This window comes from Aquila chrysaetos, chromosome 13 (genome assembly GCF_900496995.4).
Source record: "Aquila chrysaetos chrysaetos chromosome 13, bAquChr1.4, whole genome shotgun sequence".
NCBI classification, from domain to species: domain Eukaryota; kingdom Metazoa; phylum Chordata; class Aves; order Accipitriformes; family Accipitridae; genus Aquila; species Aquila chrysaetos.
In genome coordinates this window covers 41,268,106-41,289,356 of record NC_044016.1, presented here as the reverse complement: position 1 = coordinate 41,289,356, position 21,251 = coordinate 41,268,106, and the positions used below count along the sequence as shown (strand labels likewise).

General features: G+C 42.5%; 1 protein-coding gene across 9 annotated transcripts in view; it reads left to right on the top strand.

The window, feature by feature from the left end:
• Positions 1-21,251, top strand: part of AAK1 (AP2 associated kinase 1) — an 87,613-nt gene that overhangs the window by 12,553 nt on the left and 53,809 nt on the right. For all 9 annotated transcript variants that reach the window (XM_041128259.1, XM_041128258.1, XM_041128257.1 and 6 more), the window contains exons 3-5: positions 14,853-14,971; positions 17,058-17,166; positions 19,397-19,539. In XM_041128259.1, coding sequence (XP_040984193.1) covers positions 14,853-14,971; positions 17,058-17,166; positions 19,397-19,539 — 371 coding nt within the window. The remainder of the gene's footprint in view (positions 1-14,852; positions 14,972-17,057; positions 17,167-19,396; positions 19,540-21,251) is intronic.

Genomic DNA, 21,251 nt, shown 5'->3' with positions numbered 1-21,251 from the left:
CTTTTACCTGGGGAGAAGTCCTTTGCTCTGTTAGATATGCTAGCTGTTCTATTAAAGTTTGTCTGGTGGTATTTAAAGACTAGAGCTTAAGCAGTGCTGCAGCTGGAGCTGTGAGAGCTACTGCTTTCTTCGGCTGGTAGTGAGAGGAGTTCTAAAAAGCAGGGCTTTGCCTGCACACCTTGGGCTTTTTTGCAGTATTGGATGCAAGCCTTTGCCTTGATGGTGTGTGCTGTCTAATGGATGCACATGACTCTGGAGATATCTTTGTAGCTGGTTTTTTTTTTCCTTTTTATCTTTCCCCCTTTCCACTAAATCAGTTGTGCAGCAGTTGCATTTTGTATCCGGCACAAAGCTGACACAGATCCTGGGCTTTCTGTGCCCAGCGAACTTGCTCAGCATGAAGCTGCCTAACAGACTGTTGCTGGCCAGCAATGGAGGCTCCTCTTCTTTTAAGCCAATAGAACATGGAAACTATATTGCTCGTATGTGCAAATTTACTTTGTGGAGACCAAATTCTTTCCAGCTCACATGTGAGCTGCGTGGAGATTTCTTGCTGCTTAAAACGGTTATCACTGGTGGAAGAGTGCAGAGCCTCACGCCTAAACCTTGTGACCTCTGGAGCTGTAGGGTTGCATGTGTAATTTTCTGCCACAGGCTGTCTGTGTGAAATGGAGGATTGAATGTGAGTTTATGACCTGCTCTGCTCAGAACTGGTGTCGATGTGAATATGAACCAGGGGAACACAGAATCTACCTTGATTTCCTAACACTGCTTTCCTCTGGCAGTAGGACCAAACCTGTGAAGCCCCAGCCTCTGCTAGGAGGAAGTGAGTTGTGTACATGCTTGCTCTGCAAGGAGGGAAGGCGAGTTGGTGATTTTATGGGGCTGCTGCCGAGCAAAGTTTGAATATTCTTCGAGAGTTTGTCTTATGCCAGGAGGATGCAATCCTTGGATAGCTTGACACACAACCTGTGTCCATGTTCCTTGTATAGTTTCTTTAGCTAAAGTATCAATAGAAATATTTATGAAATGAAAAGCTGCATTTCCTGTAAGTTCAGTTTAACTCGGGGCTCTCTTGACTTTTTACAGTTGTGTCACTGTTATAATCTTCTTTTGCGTATGATCTCTGTTCAATTCCTGATCTTGTTGCAAATATACCTGCTTTGCTAATTTTCCATCTGCTTAGTATCTCATCTGGGGAGATGCAGGTTTCAGCTAGTTCTCCTGATATTTGTGCCTATTTCAGATTTCCTGTCTTGAAATACTAGGTGTCCTTTATGTTTTATCTAGGTGCTATCTACTTTCCCCGGAGTTCTGAAGCTCTGATTCACTCCTACAGCCACTTAAAATGATCAGAACATGGTCGAAATTTGAGTGACTGTGACCATTGCTGCTTACACAGATGAAGCTCTTTCAGCTGGAGTTAGTGGTTTGCTTTTTATTCTTTGCCCTCCAGATAACTCTTAAATGTTCAGACTATTTAATTGGCGGTTGATGTTTCAAGATCTGATTTGATAAATTTCCCAGAGCAGTTCTATCTCCACTCCAGTGTGAAGCCTTATAAAGTGCTGTTTAGGGGCAATGGAAGCAGCTCAAAGGAACAGACTAACCCACAACTGAAAGCTCAGTAAACCAACCAGAATCTACACTGATTTTTTGTTTTGTTTTAATGGTGTTTCACTCCCTGCACAGGTGAATATGGGGAGGTAAGCCATTGAGAGCTGTATCTTTCCTCTTGGAAATGAGCATGGGGAGCTTCCCAGGGACTGCTGCCGTGTGTGAAAGGAAGCATGGTACTTTGTTTTCTGTGGTCTCATTTGCCTCATAGCTATTAGGCCTGCATGGACTATAAGGACTCATATCTTTTTGTTTTAGAGCCCTTGAGCTGAAGGAGAACACCTGCAGTACTGTACAGAGACCCTAACTTTCTATCCTGCGGAGACCAGTGGTTTGTATTCCTGATACGTAGAGTTCATCTTAATAGGTTGCTCTAAATACTACTCTAGGAGGTGCTGGGGCAGGCATTTTAGATTGAAGTAGTCCCTTAAACTTGGCACTGTTATGCTTTAGCATAAGTCACGTGACTTAAAAAAACAAAAAAACCCCCAAACAAACCAAAAAAACCCCCCAAAAAACAGCTAAGTAAAGCTTGTTATTTCCTTTGAGGTAGAAAATCTCAGCTGAGAGTAGACCTGTTTAGTTTACCATTATCTGCTTTTCTCAGCTGGAGAGTCTGTTGGCAGGGGATAAGGGTTTTTGTTTTGTTCTTGTTCAGAACTGGACTCCTTGGTTTATAACACACATGTACACACACACAAACATGCACGTTGGTTGGAGTTAGAGGAACTTGGGTGTAGTAAGACCAGGAGATCTGTATTCAGGCCTTCCTGGTTCCGCAGAGACTACTGCTTGTTCTGTTGTCTGTGCAGCGTGTCCTGCATTTCACCCCTCTGTTCTCATTGCCACCTTCAGAAAGTCATTCAGGTAGCACTTAGAGCTGTGGGTTTCTGTGTATGAGCCTGTTCTGTTTCAGCTGGTGGCTGAGCACACCCTGTCACTACTTTGTGCTTGAGCTTGCAAGCTGTTGACATGGCTTAGCCTAGGTAAAGAGCATCCTAATTTTGTAGACTGGATTGTGGGAAACAAATACCAATTATGTCCAGGTACTCCTGAGACATGATGCAAGCTTGTGCCTCTAGGATAGGCTACATGTTTTCTGTGCATGCAACTTGAGGGTGAATAATCTTTGCTTATATGGATATAAAATAACATGTAAATACCCTAATGTAACCAGAGGATTATGGAATTGGGTGGGAGAGTGAGTCGAAGGCATTAATTAAATCCCAAACTCCAAGTGTCATGATGAACAGTCTGACATGTAGTAATAAAACAGCAAAATACAAACACAAAGGAGAACATTATTACAACTGCCACTGTTTCAAGTCTTTTTAGTCTTTTTGTGCTAGGTAATCTGGAAAAGACACTCTGCATAGCATACTCCAGCTATGCAGGAGGTTGTGGAGAAAAGGCTGGCAGTAGCTTGTTGATGTCTGTCGTGTATAGGGTAAGAATCTGGGGTTGAAATCAAGTCAATAGAGTTTGGTGAGACTTCCTGACAGTAAGGTAACAACACCCAGGAATTAACTGTTCAAGAGCATGTGGAGAATGTGTAAGTAGAGTAGCTAAAGAACAGGTTAGACAGACGTGTCAGGAGTGACTGTGGGCAATGTCAGTCGTGCCTATAAGTGAGAGGCTGAGTCAGGTGAAATCCTGTGCCAGACGGTGACGCGGTGACACAGGGCCACACTTTTTCAGTGAGACAGTTCTGTGTTGCTTACCAACATCCTACTACAATTTGGAGAGGGTGAAATGAGGCTGCAGAAAGCCTCCCTCTGTCTGTTAATCTTGTTATCCTCGACCTACCTCCATTTGACTCCACTGGGGCAAGAATAAAATCCTCTTTCTTTATGCAGATTTTGTATGTTAGTCATAAAGCTATAAAACCACCGGAGAGAGAGAGAGAGGGAGACGTTTGAGGCCCAACATGCTCACCTTTTGGTATGCTGCTTAGGTGGAGGTGACCATGAAAAAGGAAGAAAATACTGGAGGCCATGCTAGCGATCCTGTAGTTATCTGTTTAGCTGCAGCGAGTCTGGTGTCTTTGCTCAGGGAAAACTGAAGTGCCCCTTTGCCTGCAGGCTTTGTAGTAGCAGACTACCTCCTACTGCTTTCTAAAAAAGCAGAGGGTGTAGAAAATGCTGTTTGACTGTATCAGTGATTAATCTTTCGCCAGACCGAAGCAAGCTTGTGAGTAACAGATCTAATGCTCGGTTTCAAGACTGGATTCTTGGCAACAGGCAGGGCCCTTTGATACCTGGCAATACTGGGAAACCTCTAAAAGTGTTTCTTCATGTTGGTAGTGTGTTATGCCATACCCAAAATGTAATGTCAAGGGTTTCTGGGTGAAGCTTCAGTCCCATCCTGTTAGGATGACCTGCTACTATCTCTTACTATGAGATGCTGCGATTTGAGGGGTCTTTTCTGGTCTTTCCCTGGTTGGACACCTTCAGGTGTCCTTCCAGCACAGATTTGCTTTCTGGAGATGGCCTGCAGAGCTCATGTCTGCAAAGCAGGGCACAGGGACGTGAGCTGTGTAAGCAGGGCCCTTGCTTCATACTGCTGCTATGAGTAGTATGTTGTCACACTGACCTGTGTGTTCTTTGGTCAGTTTCTTAATTTTTTGCCTTTTTTGTTAATCACAGGTTCTCCTACCCTAGTGGCATCCTTTTTAAGACCATGACTTAAAGAACAGAGGATCTCTTTGCAAATTGCTTCTGTTTCTGACAATCTCCATCTCAAGGAAGTGGGAGCAGAGATAGCATTCCAGGTTGAACTCAGGAAATCATAGCTTGTATCAGTGTCGTCTTTACTTTCTTTGATATAGCTGTGATCTTGGATGTTACAGCCCTAACGCAAAGTCGGCCTCATTACTGTGGCTTTTTAATTAAACCTCAAACCACTTTAAAAACAAATCTTGAGGGAGTTGTATTTTTCTTTAAAGGTGTTAATGCTGACATCTCTGCCTAACTTTAAAGGTGGTGTAGATGCTTCATAAAGCAGAAAAAACAATGTGCAGTGATCCTGACCATTCCAATTCTTTGTTATGTATCAAAGCAGAACACTTCACAGTACTGATCCCAGTTTGTGGGCACATTTGGTAATAAAAAGGGGTAATATTGGAACAGAAAAGTTATTTTGGGGTGAAATTTCCGGTCCTGGAAACAGAGCTCGTAAATGATGGAGAAGTTGCATCAAAAGGGGTAAAATGGGATTTAAAATTGTACCTTTTTTAGCAGGTATGCTGCAGTAATACCCTCCTGCTGGGCAATGGAAGAGTGGAATAAAAGATAGCTGAAAGAATATGTTAGTGCAGATTAATACTGACAAAAATAGCACTATAATCCTAATACCCATCATAGTTGAGTAGTGGAGCTATAATTAAAATAAAAAGCCCATATAAAAATTAACCAGCAAATATTTGTCTGTGTGGAGGGTAACACAAGATAATCACACATGAGACATGATCAGTAAGGGACTGGTGCCCTTCGCTTTCCTTCCCATTATTGCTGTGCTCTTGGGACCAAGTGTGCTGCTTTTTATAGGAGCTGCCAGGCGAGTCTCCTCTTGACAGCGAGACTCACGTTGTGATGCACAATAATGCTTTCTAGCAGTAATGGGAAGTTTTTCTGAAGGTCTCTGCTGCTCAGCAGACCCAGTGTGGTCTGAGGACAGAATCCCAGGGCACCTTGGTGTTTTTTCTCTGTCTTACAGATGAGCCACTTGTCCATCTTCATCCTTGGTTTATAGGTGGGGAGAACCAAGACTGGGTTATTCTTTCACCTTTGTTGAAAGCTGGCACTAAGAGCTGTAGGAGAGAAGCACTGGCACATCTGAGTGCTTTTCACTGATGTGTTTGCCGAGCTTGATGCTAATGTTAGCCGAACTTGGCTGTTGTCTAAAATAATTATGGATGATTGTATTGCTTAACTCTGCCCAAAGTGTTTTCCTTGGCCTTTTTTCTTTGTGGTAAAGGGTAAGTGACTCCAAAGTTGAGGTTTGCTGAAGCCATCTCTGTCCCTGGAAAAGATGCCCCAAAAGTTTGGTGCTTTATGATCAAGGATCATATCCTAGAATCATAGAATAGTTTGGGTTGGAAGGAATGACTGTTGTGTATACACAACTAGGGAAAAACTTTTTTTTTGTTGTCAAATGACTGCATGTTATGCCAGCTAGAGAGAGGTGTCAGAGGTGCAGGATGGCTTTCTCAGTACAGCGGCAGAGAGAAAATGGTTCTGGTGTTGCCAAGTGATGATGTCCAGTGATGGGTAATGTGCAGTGTCTGTGTGTCAGCTGGTTGTGGCTACGACTGTGGGGAAAAGTAAGTGCCGGGAACTACGTTTTAGTAAAGCTTCGGGAATGGTGAGCTGCAAACACCCTGTGCAAGGGAGTTGATATGATTTTCCTGTAACTGGATCACAGCATCCTGACTTGGGGGGGTGGCAGGGGTGGGGAATAAAAAAATTGAGTGAGCCTGCCCGTTGTACTTAGGAAAGTAAATGCCAAGGAAGTTCTTCTGGCTTATGAGATAAGGCAAAATATGACATAATTCTTGATGGATAAGAATCGGTAAGTATTTGGATTGTGCAAAGGAGTGGCTTCAGCAAAGCACTTAAAATTAAGTGCCTGCTAGCACAACCGGAGCTTAAAATGCCTTGCTGGCTGTCCCTGGAGGCTAAATATTCCTACAGCAGTTGTTGGGGACATCTGAAAAGCACTTGGCTGTCCCCTCAGCTTCAGTACTAAAGCATGGTGGGCTGTCTGGCACGCAGAGCTTTGAGGTGGATGAGATAAAGCTAAAACACAGAAAGCTGGAAACAATTCAGTGGAAAACCACATGCATTGTTTGTCCAGCTCAGAAAAGAATTTCACCCCTGAAGAATAAAGTTTTTAGTGGCATCCAGAATGTTTATCAGGAACTATGGTAATTCCAGATATTGTTAATTTGTTTGTAGAACGGTGATGAAGAAAATCCAAAAAGAAGCAGTGATTATTTTTAAAGTTGGAATTGGTGACTTGATAGTTGGCTCTTTCAAGCCCAGTGATTTGACTAACTTAACTGAAGAGAGGAGTGATTCCTCCTCCTCAAGTTATCCAACATAACCTTGGAAAAAAATGAGGGATGTGATCGAAGACAAAACTTGAATATGTTTGCAGAGGGAAGACACATCTATGCAGTGGAGATGTTTTTGTAGCTGTTATTGCAGAGCTCAAACATGCAGCTGGGAGGTCATCACGCTACATGTCTTGTTTGCTCCCATGCAAACAGCACTTAATGTCTCTGGGAGGTGCTTTTAGAGTGGATTTTAAAAGGAGGTGTTCTGCCTAATTGTGTTTGGATGAAGCTAGTTCTATTTTGTAGGCGTACCTGCTGTCTCTTGCAGAGGGTGGTGGATTAGCATAGCAAGGTAACGCAGAAAATGCAGTGTGTTTTGGGAACACTAATGGCTTGTGAAAAGGCCTTTGGTCCTGCAGATTGTGTGAAATCTAACCTGCTTTACTTTGTGTGTACAGGGCAGAGGCCAGCCAGTCCTCTTCTGGACTATGATTAACTCAGGTGAAGTGGTCTGTTGAGTTGGTGCTTCAAACAGTCTGGCTACGGTTGAACTTGCTTTATTTTGGCTCCGCATGAGCAAAACAGACTTTCTGTGGGGACCCGTTGTCTGGCAGGCACAAAACCTGCCTGCAGTAATACCTTGTTTTCTTCTCTGCTGTTTAAATAGTTATCTGATAGGATGCGTTTGAAGATCTGGAGCAGAACTTCAATGCAGCTCAAACAGCTGAGTAAGTGATTGTGTGTGAAGATACAGTAATCGTGCTGGTAGGAAGGGGGTTCTTGGGACAAGCTATTTCTGATGGTTTCCCTACCACCACCAATGGTGCTGTCCCAGGAGGACAAGGTGGATCTGTTATTCCAGGAGACCTTGAGTGTGCTGGAGGGCAGTTGTGTCCATCGAGGGTAAAGCGTGCAGTGTTCAGCGTACAGTTTGTCTGCCATAGCAGCACTTACTGAGCTTGGCTAATTTATATGTTCACCAGTGAAAGGCAGCTCTGGAAGTGCGTATCATAAAAGGGTGATGGGAGGAGCAACCCATTTCTCTGTAAACTTCCGGACAATAACATTAGTTAGTGTATCTTGCTTGGAAGAAGCTTCTTGTGCTTGTTTGCAGATCGGCATTGCTGGCTGCCTGTGACTTGCTGGTTGCAAGAGGATTGCAGGCTTGCAATACATGTGAATCACTTAAATGCAGCAGAGTGCTATCTTCTTACCTTGCGAGGTGCTGAGAGAGGGTATCGCGTGCAGCTTTGTGTGGCTGGTTTTACCTAGTTTAGAAGTGCTTGTCTGGCTGTGAAGAGTTCTGCATCCTGCTGAAATTACAGAAGAGCTGAAAATATAACTACCAGCACTGGAAACCGGCCAGTACACTGACACAAACCTGCGTGGAAAATTGCTCTGGCATCTGTATTGACTGGAGATAATTGGAACTTCCCCGTTTTTTGGTTGTTTTTTGTTTGTCCTTTTTTTTTTTTTTTTTTTTTCCCCAGCTTATCCTAAAACCAGTTAGCAAGAACAACAGTCAGGCCAGAAGCCTGTAGCAAGATAACTGTGTTCCCATGCTGTTGTAGAGGCAGATGCAGGCCGAAGTGCAAAAGACAGTGATGGTTTCCCAAGAGACCTATGGCTGTGGCTGGCTCTAAGCTGATGATGATCACAATACTGACTGTGTGCTGCCTGTTCAACAATGTTAATATGTCTTACACATGAGTATATAAATAACTTTTTATGTCTTAGAATGAGAGTGGTATTTTAGCTTCTGCTGGCTTGTATAGGAAAAGAGTTGAATTTCCTTCAGAACTTTAAATCACAGGCACTTGTTTATGAATGCAAGGGAGGACTGTCCTCTGAGCTGACTCTCAGGCTTAGTGCTTCTCTCCCTTCTGGTGCTTGCAAAGTCTCTGGGTTTATTTGCTCTGTTTCATCTGAAGCCTGGACTGGTCTAATGCCTTTTGCTTTCCATACGTGTACTGGAAAAAAGACTCTACTAGCAAAGACGTGATGATGTTCCTAGTGCCTGGATGGCTTTGCTTCTAAGCTCTGCCTTGTGTGTGACCCACCCTCCCCGGCCACGTGTGGCGTAGGTATCTAACTTCACTTGAGGCAGCGCATGCTCTTGAGCTGACCTTGGTTGGCTTGGAGTTACATAGATCCTGGCATGTCTGTCTATTGTATTGGAGCTGGCATAGTGCAGTAGAGCTGGCAACTTCTGGCTGTTGGAAGGGTTATATTGCTTGCCATTCACTGAAAATAGAAGTAAATGGTCCTGTAATGTGCATTTGGCAGTGCTTCATAATAATTGCTTGTCAATTTGCCTTTGATCTATTTCCTTTCAACTTTTCCCAGATTTAGCAAAGTTGGGGGTTGGACTGGAATAAGGAGGGAGAAGTTGGTTGTGGTCTGAGGCTCTGGAAGCTGAAAGTAGTCCTTGAGGCTGATGAGGTGGTAATGTTGTAGATATGTAGTGTGCAAGGAGGAATGGTTAACCAGGGGGAGCAGCTGTTAGCAAGATAGTTAAAAGCTAAAGTAAGTGTATTAATTTCAGCATGATGCTATGAAAAACCGTCAGAGTTCAGATGAGTGCTGGGTGGTTTGTCTAAGCAAAACCTGCTTGTTCAGTGCAGTAGTGACCAAGCAGACAGCAAGAGCTGGGCAGCACCTGTCCTTACTGCTGCAACCCATAGGAGAAGACACCCATCAGCTTCTGCGAACAGGTCCCTCTTCTCCTGCATAATGCTGCATGGTAGGTGAAAGAAAACTCTTAAAGCCATTAGAAAGTCTTTGTTAGGCAGTGTTGGCTCCAGTCCAGGTGCTTGGTAGCTCGGTCCCTTCCTGGGCTGTGCTGAACGGCATCGCTGTTCTGGGCTAACGCTGCCAAGTGAAAATTTCAGCCATCTATTGGGTCCTCCTTGCCCTCTTCTCTGTCATATCTTTCTGAAAAATGTGATCTGCCTTTTCTGTCTGCTGCTTACCAACAAAGTTGCTGCTTTTGAGGTAGCTGTGGGAATACAGGTCCTTCTGGAACTCTTCTTTTAGCATGAATCTGAAGTATTGGCCACAGTTGCCAATAGAAAGGTTTCAAGTGTTTCAGAATGCTTCAGGTGTATTAGCTGGTAACCTACTCATGCACCTTAACCCCTAACCTTAAAATAGGTGATGTGGTGTTACTGTTAACCTTTTCTGCAATGCAACAGTTTCTGGCAAGTGCTATTTTCTTTAGCAGGATGTGCAGTTTGTGAGCAGTCACTAATAAAAGTGTGAGGGACTTGGGAGGTCCAAAGCTCCAAAATCATCTCTTGTGCACAAGAAACATAAAAGGAAATCTCTCTAGGTCTAGGTACAGACCACTAAGGGCATCCCTGCCATTTCCAGGCATTCAGATATATGGTGGTTGTTGCATGAGAAACCTATAAGCAGATACACCTATAGCTCTGACCTTGGCCTGGGAAGACCTGCAGCCTGAAACACTCCTGGAAGGAGCTGGATTCCTGTTGTAGCTCTGATTTGCTCTGGTGCATGGATGTGATCAAGCCCTGTTTCTGTAAATATGTGTGCAATGCATGCAAGCTTGTGGCCTGATCTCTTTGCCCTGCCTGTGCACCTGCTGCCCTGTCCTTTGGAAGCCAGTTTGCAGGTGTAAGTTCTTGGTATTCTTAAAATTGGCCTGTAAGTCCTGCTATCTTGTATTTCTAGAGCCATTTTTGTATGAGGAGCGTGGCAAGAAGCCACTTTTCTTTGTGCTCTTTTTCTATCCCTTTCTGCTTCCCTCATCTTCCTGCTGTTTTACGGAGTGTTTCGCAGTCCCATTCTCTGCATGCAAAACTGGCAGTACTAAAGCCAATTAGCAGTGGAAGGTGTAATAAATGCAGAGAAATTCAAATTAGGGTGATATTTTTCACACCATTTCTGATTTAAATGTGGAATGACTACCTGAGAGAAGTTAGACATTCTTGATTATGTTGTGCCTTTCTGGACTAAATCCTGGATACAGTCAGAACCTGGGCTCGGTAAACTGTAGTTTGGAAGGAATATTGTGGTCTGTTTTAACGGAGGTGATCGGACCAGATGACGTATTTGTTGTTTAGAGAGTAAAACCTGCACCCTCTCTTGAATGGATGTGGATCATCAAATTTTGCTTCTCTGATGGCAGCATCGCTTACTCTAGATTGCTGTGCAAAAATTGCTGTATGTACCCTGATTAAATCAATACTTGTTTTCTCTGGAGAGAAGCATGCTGCTTTTATTAGTAGCAAAATTGTCATGCTTTAATCTGCAGTCAGTGGGAGTTTAATAATAAAGTAACCAAATTGGTAGGTGTATTTGCAGACAAAGTAAGTTAAATGATTTTGCACAGCTTCCATGTGTGGTGTCATCAGCTGAAGTTTGCAGGAGTTAAAGGTAAGGGAGAGAAGGACATGAGGATGTAATTTTCCTACGACTTGTGTAAGTACTGTGACAACTCTGCAAATGTTGCAGGCTTCCTCTTCCTTGGATGCGGCTCAACCTGACGTATTCATCTCTCGCTGCTCCATCTGGAAGATGCTCCAGGCCATGTTTCTGTCAGGTCCCGATGTGTTGATGTTGCAGTCCTGTATCAGAAAGCATTAACTTACTTAATTTGTATTTATTTATTTTAGATTCTAAATTTCTCTTTCCTTGGAGCTCTCAGGATGGTTTAGCTATGTTTTCTGTTGCATAGACTACAGTTTTCTTTGCCACTTGGCCCTGGTTGCATGTAAGCAAAATAGCCTGATGTACATATTCTAGTGAGGGTGCTCTAGGAGTGACTGACTTTGTTAATTAGCACAGGATCCAGACTAGAGGAAAGGTACCTTGCCCAAAACTTTGCTAATGAGACATGAGCAGTTGGTCTGAAGAGGTACCAGTCCCGCTTCAGCTGAAGCAAAGATTTAGAAGATGAAGGTCCTTGAATTTAATGGATCTGCTTTTCTTTTTTAAAAATTTTAATTCATCTATTTTTGCTGCTCAGCTCATGTTTCCTTCTGCTGAGTGTGGCACTGTAAACAGAGATGCAGTATCCTGCTGGCCTCCAGGCCTGGCAGGAGGAGCTGTGGGAAGGGAACTGAAATTCTGGAGAGGATGGATGACTTCTGACTTTCTCATTTGGCAGAAGAAAAAAAAAAAAAAGTCTGTGATTCCCAAAAAGTTTTGATGATGACTGACACTCTGTAATAAAAAAAAAAGACAATTTTTTTTTTTTTTGGTTTAATGTTTTCTCTAGATTTTATCTGTGGTCCATGGAAATATTGTGCAGAAATTAAAAAAAAAAAAGTCCAAACCTGATCTCTCCAATGATTTTAAAAAGCATAATGTGTTAAGAAAGTAGGGATTGAGGAAGTGGTGCTGGTTATGGGTCCCTTATTTCTTGCTGGCTCCATTGTGGGTTATAAGAGGGGCAGGGGGAAGCAGTAGAGTGCTGTTTTGCTTTTTTCAACATAGACATCCTTTAAGCTAAAGATAGCACAGTGGGATGTGCAGATTTGTTCTCCAGAAATGAGACAAATGTGGCTAGGGTAGAACAATAAGGCTACTGCTGCGGGTTTAGGAGTTCTTAAAAATGACTTGTAATTTGAGATCCTCAAGTTGAAGCAGCTTAAGGGAGAGAGTCGGGGTTATTTTTGTGTCTGAATTTGAGCACTATAAAGAAATGAGGCCCTCCAGAGTTACAAGGGTTTTAAAACCCTCTCTGGCAGGAGTGAGCAGCATCTGTATGGCTTCCTGTATTGCAGAGCCATGTCCCATTTTTCTGAATTTGAATATCCATTTTGCAGCCTGGTTATAGTTTAAGACCTTTAATTAAAGTCCTGACACTCTTTTTTTTTTTTTCCTTCTTTTTTGTTTTTTTTTTTCTTCCTTCTGTTGCATCTTTTTGCAACTTCTCTGGGGCTGTGTCATGGTTTAACCCCAGTCAGCAACTAAGTACCACGCAGCTGCTTGCTCACTCCCCCCCACACAGTGGGATGGGGGAGAGAATCAGGAAAAAAAAAAGTAAAACTTGTGGGTTGAGATAAGAACAGTTTAATAGGACAGAAAGGAATAAAATAACAATGATAATAATAACAATAAAATGACAAGAATAATAATAGAAGATTGGAATATACAAAACAAGTGATGCACAATGCAATTGCTTACCACTTGCTGACTGATGCCCAGTTAGTTCCCGAGCAGCGATCTGCACCGCCAAGGTGAAGTCCCCCCAGTTTATATACTGGGTGTGATGTCACATGGTATGGAATATCCCTTTGGTTTGTTGGGATCAGCTCTCCTGGCTGTGTCCCCGCCCAACTTCATGTGCCCCTCCAGCCTTCTTGTTGGCTGGCCATGAGAAGCTGAAAAATCCTTGATTTAGTATAAACACTACTTAGCAACAACTGAAAACATCAGTGTGTTATCAGCATTATTCTCATACTGAACCCAAACCACAACAGTATACCAGCTACTAGAAAGAAAATTAACTCTATCCCAGCCAAAACCAGGACAGGCTGTTTCCAGTTAGTTCTGCTTCTAAAAGTTGGTGGGGCTTCCTTCGAAAACCTGGTCTAGTTCCTATGACAAACTATGATGTGTAAAACTAAGGTTTTTGCATGCTAAGAGAGATTTTTGTCTAACAGCTCTGGTGCTGAGAGGCATGTTATTTGCATGTGTAACTTCTGTGGTTGTTTTGGAAGATGGGCTGTAATGGGTGCCATAAAAGCTGTCTGATAACAAATGGGGAGGGTTATACTTTGAACACAGTAGCGCCGTCTGGTCATTTGCTCTTTTTCAATCTTTTCTTAGTAAAAATAAATGCCAGTTTTAGTAAAAGCTTCAGTGGGCCTTTTGGCTGTGGTGTTTGATTGGTTAACAGCTTGTAAGCACCAGTTGTTGCAAGACTGCAGCTGTCAAATGCAACCTATTTTAACAGTAAATTTTACCAAAATACGGCTTTCTTCCTTGTCACATTTTACATGATGGGGAGGAACTCATTTAAGTGCTAAATTAAGTGCTAATAGTAATTATGTACAAACATGTAAAATGTAACTATATAAGTCTTGTTGATCTGATGGTTTGTGGCAGCTTGTAAAGAACGGGATTCACCAAAGGGCTCAAACTTTTAAAATGAGAATTCTTTGGGATGTGACTAGCTTTTTACGGTGTGTGACTACAGTTCTTGGTGTCGTGGGGCTTCTGAATGCTACAGCAGCACTGAATCATAACTTACTATTGAGCTGATTCTTTAGAAATCCTTAAGCATAAAAGAAATATGTGCTGTAAGGTAATGGAGAGCAAATGAAGTGCTGTTAGGTTGTGGCATCGACAATGTCGTCATGCTTCTCTTTTTAGCATTGTGCAGCACTTCTTGGCTACTTGATACATACGACTTTTTTGTTCTGATTCATTCTGATCTTTGGAAGCCAGGTACAAAACTTTGATGCCTATATACCTCCATCCTCAATCAGCTTCCTATTTCTGTCCAGGACTACAAATGTAAAACTCATATATTTTGATGCATTGCTAACAGAGATGAAAGGCTTTCATCCTAAACAAGTCAAGTATGTCCTGGGAGTCCTGACTTTACTAATAGCAATGACCACAGAATGAATTGTGTTAGTTTTTCTTTTTTCCTTGTTCTTCTGTCCTTTTTTAAAAGCACTAACATCAAACCATGTGTGGGAGATGGGTTTCTTCTGCTTCTTGCACAAATGAGCTTTGTAATGTAACTTAGATGTTTCAAAAGTTGGGAAGCCTTTTAAGTTTAGGCCTTTAGTAGTTCAGTGGGTGATCTGTAGCTCTGATTTCTGTCCAAGGCAACGTTGCTGTTTATACTTCAGCTTTCTTCTTCATAATGGAAATTAATGGAGCAATGAAGGACTGTCTGGCAGGACAAGTAACTGGTGTAATTGTTTGTTTTTATGGAGATGTTAAATGTTAACTTTGCTTCCATTAATTGCCCCCTTGGATTCCCTTTAGTTCCCAGAAATAACTGTCTAGGCAGAGTTGGAAGCTCTGGAGCTAAGCGCATGTAAGGGGTGCTCCCACCACAGCTCTGTTGGTAGCTGCCGAGTGCCCTCCCCCTTCTGACTGTACTCTGAAGGCAGATGGAGGCAGGGACAAGGTTGGAAGCAAGGACCAAGAGGTTTCTTTGTTAATGAATAGGATGATTTTATGTCTTCTGCAGGAGGATTTGCAATAGTGTTTCTTGTGAGGACTAACAATGGAATGAAATGTGCCCTGAAGCGGATGTATGTCAACAACGAGTACGACTTGCAAGTCTGCAAAAGAGAAATCCAAATCATGGTAAGTCACCAGTTCGTACGGGGGCCCCAGACTGGGAGTGGAATGGTGTGAGAGCCTGCTCACCTTTTGCCTGTGATCTGTGTAGCACCATGTCGCAAATTGTGGGTTTTCTTAGCAAAACTGTCTCTCTTTGGAAAGACCTAACTCCTGGAGTTATGTGACTATGTGAAAATCTCGTGTTGAATTATTTAAAATGTAAATAGTTTCAGTGGACAAGAAAAACATGGTAGCTGAAAAAGCAGAGGGAACTTCAGGAAAATGCGGGGAGGAAAAAACTCCTGAGTCAACCCCACAACTTAATGGGAAGAGGAAGAGCTGAAGAGCTGAGCATGGTTGGGTGTGTTAGACTTCAAAGTCTAACAATCTTCAGTTCAGGGCTAAAGTCTTCAGCCTTTTAGACTTCGTCAGAAAAGGCTGATGATTCTGATGTAACTGTCCTTGAACTCGAATCAGTGCATGAATGGAAGACCTCCATCCTGAGATGAATTTGTATCACAACAGCTTCTTATCTTTTGGGTTGGGATGAAAGCTGTCTCTGTATTGGAGAGGTTGATAGATTAAAACAGTATTTGTGGGGTAGTTACTGCCTGGGCTTTTGAAACCGGGAAGTATTTATAATAAGCACTCGGATGTTTCTCTAGATTATTGGGTACAAGGAGTTAGATGATAGGATAGCTATTTTTAAAGAGCTGTTTTAAACTTAGTGTCTCTAAACAAAGAAAAAATTGAGATGATCCAAATAAATTTTCTTAGTCTTGTTTGGAGCCTGGTAAACATGGAAAGTGCCACTTTTGAAGTTGTATTCAAAGATATTGATGAACATTTAGAGCAACTGTGAGGTGGGGAAGGAAATAGACAATCCTCATTCTGCTAATTTACAACTTGAGTTGTAGGTTTGGGTAGATGATCTTCATATCAGAAGCTTTTATCTGTAGCAATTCTGGATGTGTTTTTTTGAAGTAGCTTTTACCTAGGCTAATACCTTTAAAGTTAACTTCTGGAGTTTGTGTGATAGTGCACTGAAGCTTTTGGGCATGCTTTGTCATTGCCATAGCTAAAGCTACATGGGAAAATTTGAGATTAGATCTTACATCAAAGGTTTTAGCTGTGCTCACAAAGCTTGTTTACTGGGATTTTATTTGCCGGTGCTTTCCACTGTCTCCATGTCTTTGGTGCCTCTTTGAAATGTGTGGCTAACCTGGAAATTGAGGGCGAGAAGTATGCTTCTTACTTGTCAGGTCCACTTGCTCCTGTACTGAATCTTATTATCAGCACTAATATTTGCCCTGAAGAACCAGTACGTCACTAAAAGGACATATTTTCTTCTTTCCTAGCTTTTGTGCAATAAATAAGTATTTTAAACTTAACTGCACTTTTTGCAACCCTACAGCATTACAGCAGAATGTGGCCAGCAGAATCTTGATTTCTTTTATTGGTGAAGCTGAACATTGCACTGGACTGGCTATCACACCTGGGAGTGTGTGTGAAGCTGGCAGTCCCAAAGGAATGACTTTTCCCTCCAGGTTTAGCATGTGTCATGGATAAGTCATTGATACGAGAACTTGTGCTTTAATCCACCGAGTTACTTAAAATAAGGTACTTCTAAAAGCAAGGTTAAAATTTATTTTATTACCTTAGTGGTTTTTTTTGAGCATGAGAAGATTTGAGATATTGTTTGCCAGCAGAAGAGTGGAAGGAGGTGAGAACAGTAAGCACAACATGTAAAGTGCATGGCCACCACAAAACATCTGCCTTGTTCTCCCCTCCCCATAAAGGAGGAGCAGCTCCAGGTGGCTTGGCCTGGGCCATCTGAGAGAACATGCAAAAATGTGGACTGATCACTGAACAAGTTAGTTCATCAGGTTGGCTGTTTCTCTGCTGTTTGTCTCAAATCCTTCTGGAAGGAAAACAGGTAGAGACAGACCTCAGGTTTGTTCGAGTTTTGCGTGACGATTAATCCAAAGTGACAGAAGCTTGCGCCTACACAGGAGAAGAGCTAGGAAAGCTGTGCAGTGTAGAGGAACCAGATTAAAATATTGCTCACTCTGTATGGCTGGTTTATGCTTTGAATTTATTTATCTTACAGAGGGATCTATCTGGCCACAAGAACATTGTTGGATACATTGATTCCAGTATAAACTCAGTAAGCAGTGGTGATGTATGGGAGGTGCTGATACTAATGGACTACTGTCGAGGTGAGTGTGGGCTCAACATATTACTCATTGGTAGATTTGTGCCTTTTCAGTGCTTACAGGAAACTTGCACAACATCTTCCTTTAAAAAAACCCAGAACTGTTCCTAGGCCTAGCCCTTCCTTGGCTACCAAGGAACCATTCTGAACAAAGCAAAGCCAAAACTAGGTGTGGGGAAGTGGATGATATGTGAAGCTATGCTGACTCTGTTAATGGGATTGGTACCGCCTTTGTCCCTGCTCAGGGTGGTCCTAGATCCTTTCTGTTGTGAAGGAGAACCCTTAAATATATATCTGTTTTCCGTAGGCTGGTCCGCACAAGAAGTGGCTCTTCTAAAGCTACCAGGCTGTGGAATGAAATTCTTTTTCACTTTACATCATATTGCAAGCTTTTTTCCACTTCAGCCTGACTTAGGATTGTTCTGGAAGAAGCATGAAATGGATAATGTGAAGCTGAAAAGTACTCCTTTTACCTCTGACCTTTTTGCTTGGCTGTCTCTAGCCAGACAGGCTCTTCCAGTCTTTTCCAGCTGTCCCAAAGCTTTGATCTCTTGTGGCTAGGATGTGGTGTTTGGAAAATGACGCATGTGCTGTGCTCAAATGCTTCTCGCAGGAATAGTGTTAAGCAAAAATAATGTTTTGGCCAGGTGACTTCAGAAGTCTGTGGCTGTTTTGGATGGTGGCAGCTGATGGAAACAGGTATTCTTGGGATTGTTCGGCTTTTAACTGAAGCCAGGTACATTGTAGCAAGAACAACTAGATGCTAAAATGCCTTTAAACGTGTATGGTACAGCTTTCTGTTCTGCCATGCCTTCTTTGCTGCTTTGTTTTGATGCAGGAATCTTGACTAACTTGCACTGGTTTTGTTTGCTGGTAAAAGGAAGAACCTTACTTGTAGTTTTGCTGAAGGAATCATTACGTAAGCTGCCTGTAAGCTTAAACCTAAAGATCACAAGGCTTGTTGTAAGAAATAGGCCTGACAGTGCTAGTAAATACATACTCAGCTCCATGTTGCAGACCCCACTGTGGAGTGAAGTGCAAACTATAGCAATTTAGAATGTACTCCCTCCAGCTGCATTAGCCTCCCCTCTGTGCCAGACTTTGGGCTGATGAAGTAAAATCCATCTTTCTAAGGCCTTTCCTTCCATCTGAAAGGAGGAGATCTGCAAGGTGGTATTTTTCACGTAGCTTGCTTTTGCCAGATGCTCTGCTTGGCATACACCTGTCTCTGTCTCCAACTTTCAGACTGAAGCACAGGAGCTGCTGTTATACGTTGGATTTTCCCTTGTTACTTTCCTGTTGTGTCAAACAGTTTCCAGACCAAATCAGTGTGTCTTTGTGTGCATAACTACACTCATTTTGAGTGCGAAATGTTCACAGCTGTACTGTTTTTTTAAGCTCAGCTTTTCTTTTGTACCATGGAAATAAAGTTTTCTGATACTTGTGATGTGAAATGATACAGTTTTGTTTTGCCAAAGGTTCAGAAAGGAGTTTTTTGTTCTCTCTGTATATGGGGTGTTTTGAGGGGGGAAGAATCCTCTGTGTGGATTGTTTTGGAAAGGCTTTGACAGCAACAAAACCTCAAAGTCGAGGCAAATTCAGGACTCATTCATGAAAACTTGCTTTTGTTTCCCTGGAGTTTCCCTTATTATAGATGGATTTTTAGGGTTTTTTTGCCAGTCTGTGACTTTAGCCAAGCCACTTAGTAGTGTATGGGTTTTTTGAGTGTATCCCTTTTTCCTTCCTCTTGCTTACATGTGGCAAACTATTTTGTGGACTGTGGGTGCCCCAAATTCAGCCTTTTATTCCTTTAGTCTGACAAAAACGTCTTATTTTGAAGAAGAAAGAAAAAAATGCAACTTAGGCAGAATTACATTTGAGTCTTAACACAGCCAGGTGAATGTGGGCCTTAGAAGCTAACTTGCTGCTCTTGAAGCACTGTTCAAAGATGAGATGAGATGTAATGCCTGCCAGCAGATAGGGAAAGCCCCCTGGGATTTAGGTGAGGAAATGAGAATGAAACAAGATGAGTAAGCAGATTGCAAAAAACCTCTGGGGAAGGCTTGGTGCAAATTTTGAATTTGAACTCATGAACTACTTGTGCGCTGACTGTACAGCCACAGTTTGATGGGGAGCAGACTAAGACAAGTTATCTCTGGTAAGACTGGGGCTTAGACCAGGCCAGACCTCATTTTGCATACCTGCTCTGATTCTTGGTGTCTGTTTCTCCTCAGGAGGTCAAGTGGTGAACCTCATGAACCAACGCCTGCAGACAGGGTTTACGGAGAATGAGGTCCTGCAGATCTTCTGCGACACCTGTGAAGCTGTAGCCAGGTTGCATCAGTGTAAAACGCCAATAATCCACAGGGATTTGAAGGTGAGTTGTGGACTCTAGTAATACAGCAGGGAGCGTGCATCCTCCTTAACGTGTGTGTCTGCTGCCTACGCCATGGGAGACAGGCTTTGAATACCAGTACTGTGTTTCTGTTGTTAGTAATGAGGAAAAGTGAACATAAATACTTCTCTCTATTGGAAGATAAAAAAAGGAATGAGCCTCTCATTGCTGCTTACCATATGTTTACCATCTATAGATCTACTTAAAAAACACAAATGTTTGTGAATAATTCTGTTTTGCACAGGAGATGTGCCAGAATGTATCTGATGAATTATTCACGGTGATTTTCTACCTCCTGAAACACTATTGATGTTATAAGGTAGTTCACAAAAAGCATGCTGTAAATTTGTTTCCTGGACCCACATTAAAAGGATCCCTCCAGAGATGTTGGCCTTGGGGCAGGAGTCATAAGAAGCTTTTGAAACTGGCCTCTAGCTCTCTGTTGACCATGAAAGTGCATTGTAAAACTCTGTGTGCTTAGCTGGGAACAGAGCTAGGCCAGCGGGGAGAGCTTTTGAAAAATCCCATGCCTATAATCAAACAAACAAACAAAAAGATGTTCCCTTTCCTCTCAACTAGCTCGTAAAATGCCTGAATAATATATTCAGCCAAGAAGGAGGCTCCTGTGTACATTTGAAATTCAGATGTGCTTTGTGGGTCAGGTTCTTTTTTCAGAGCCCTCAACAGATGTTTGTTTTGTGCTGTTGGCCATCGTTTTATAGGAGCAAAAGACGCCACATGTGCCAATGAGAGCCAGGTAGCGCAGGGGAAAAAAATCTTCAGGGTATGCTTTAGCATGTTTCAAATGATTGTGACCCCACGGCTCAGTCAGTTTGAGTATATGAAACAAGTCTGACATCTGTTTTTCTAGAGTGAAACAGGTGGAGTCTTATAAATTTGAGGCCTGGATTTAAAGTTGTTAAGGTCTGTGGGCGTCTTGCAGGAGTTTGTATAGGCAAGGAAAACTGGGGTGAGAGGATGAGGCTTAGGAACAGGGACCTCTCCAGTTGATATTAACCCCTGCTGTTACCTTTTTGGCGGATCCCTGGGGTTTTTTAATAAAGAACAAACTCATTGTGTGGCATGGAAATAAATTCTGGCACATTTGTGATGGATTAGTGAGTTGATCTTGAGCATTACTTTCTACACGGAGTTGCAGTTGAAATGGACTGTTACAGTCTGATGTCCAGCCCACTACTGTGTGCTTAGATCAGTAAAGTTTTTGCAAGGCCTGGCTCTTGGTAAGCTGTGCCCAAGGTCAGAGAGTTGGCTCTTCTCTGCTTTGAGACATGTTTCCCAGTTGAATATTGTATTATTTCTGTCATGATGACCTCTGGAGCTCTAATCGCAATTGGGGATCTAAGTACTAACACAGAAGTAATGATTTAGATATGTTTTGACTTTATTTGAGTTCAAATTTAATAATGCCAAGGGGGACCTGCAATTCCAAGAGAGATCAAGGGCCAGAGAAGTTTTGCACAAGTTCTGAGTGTAACAAAAGGTATCTGTTGGCTAGGTATTTTGTTGGGGTGAATATAACCCTGCTGAAGAGTGGGTAGATGTTGACTTTGCAGACATCTGTGTGGGGATTGGAGGCTTTTTTTGCCTTCCAGCTCTTTGATGTTGCTCTAATGCTGGAGGTTCCTGCCCAGAGAGCTCTGCCAGCAGAAAGAATCGTGTGAAGAGTCTTTAAG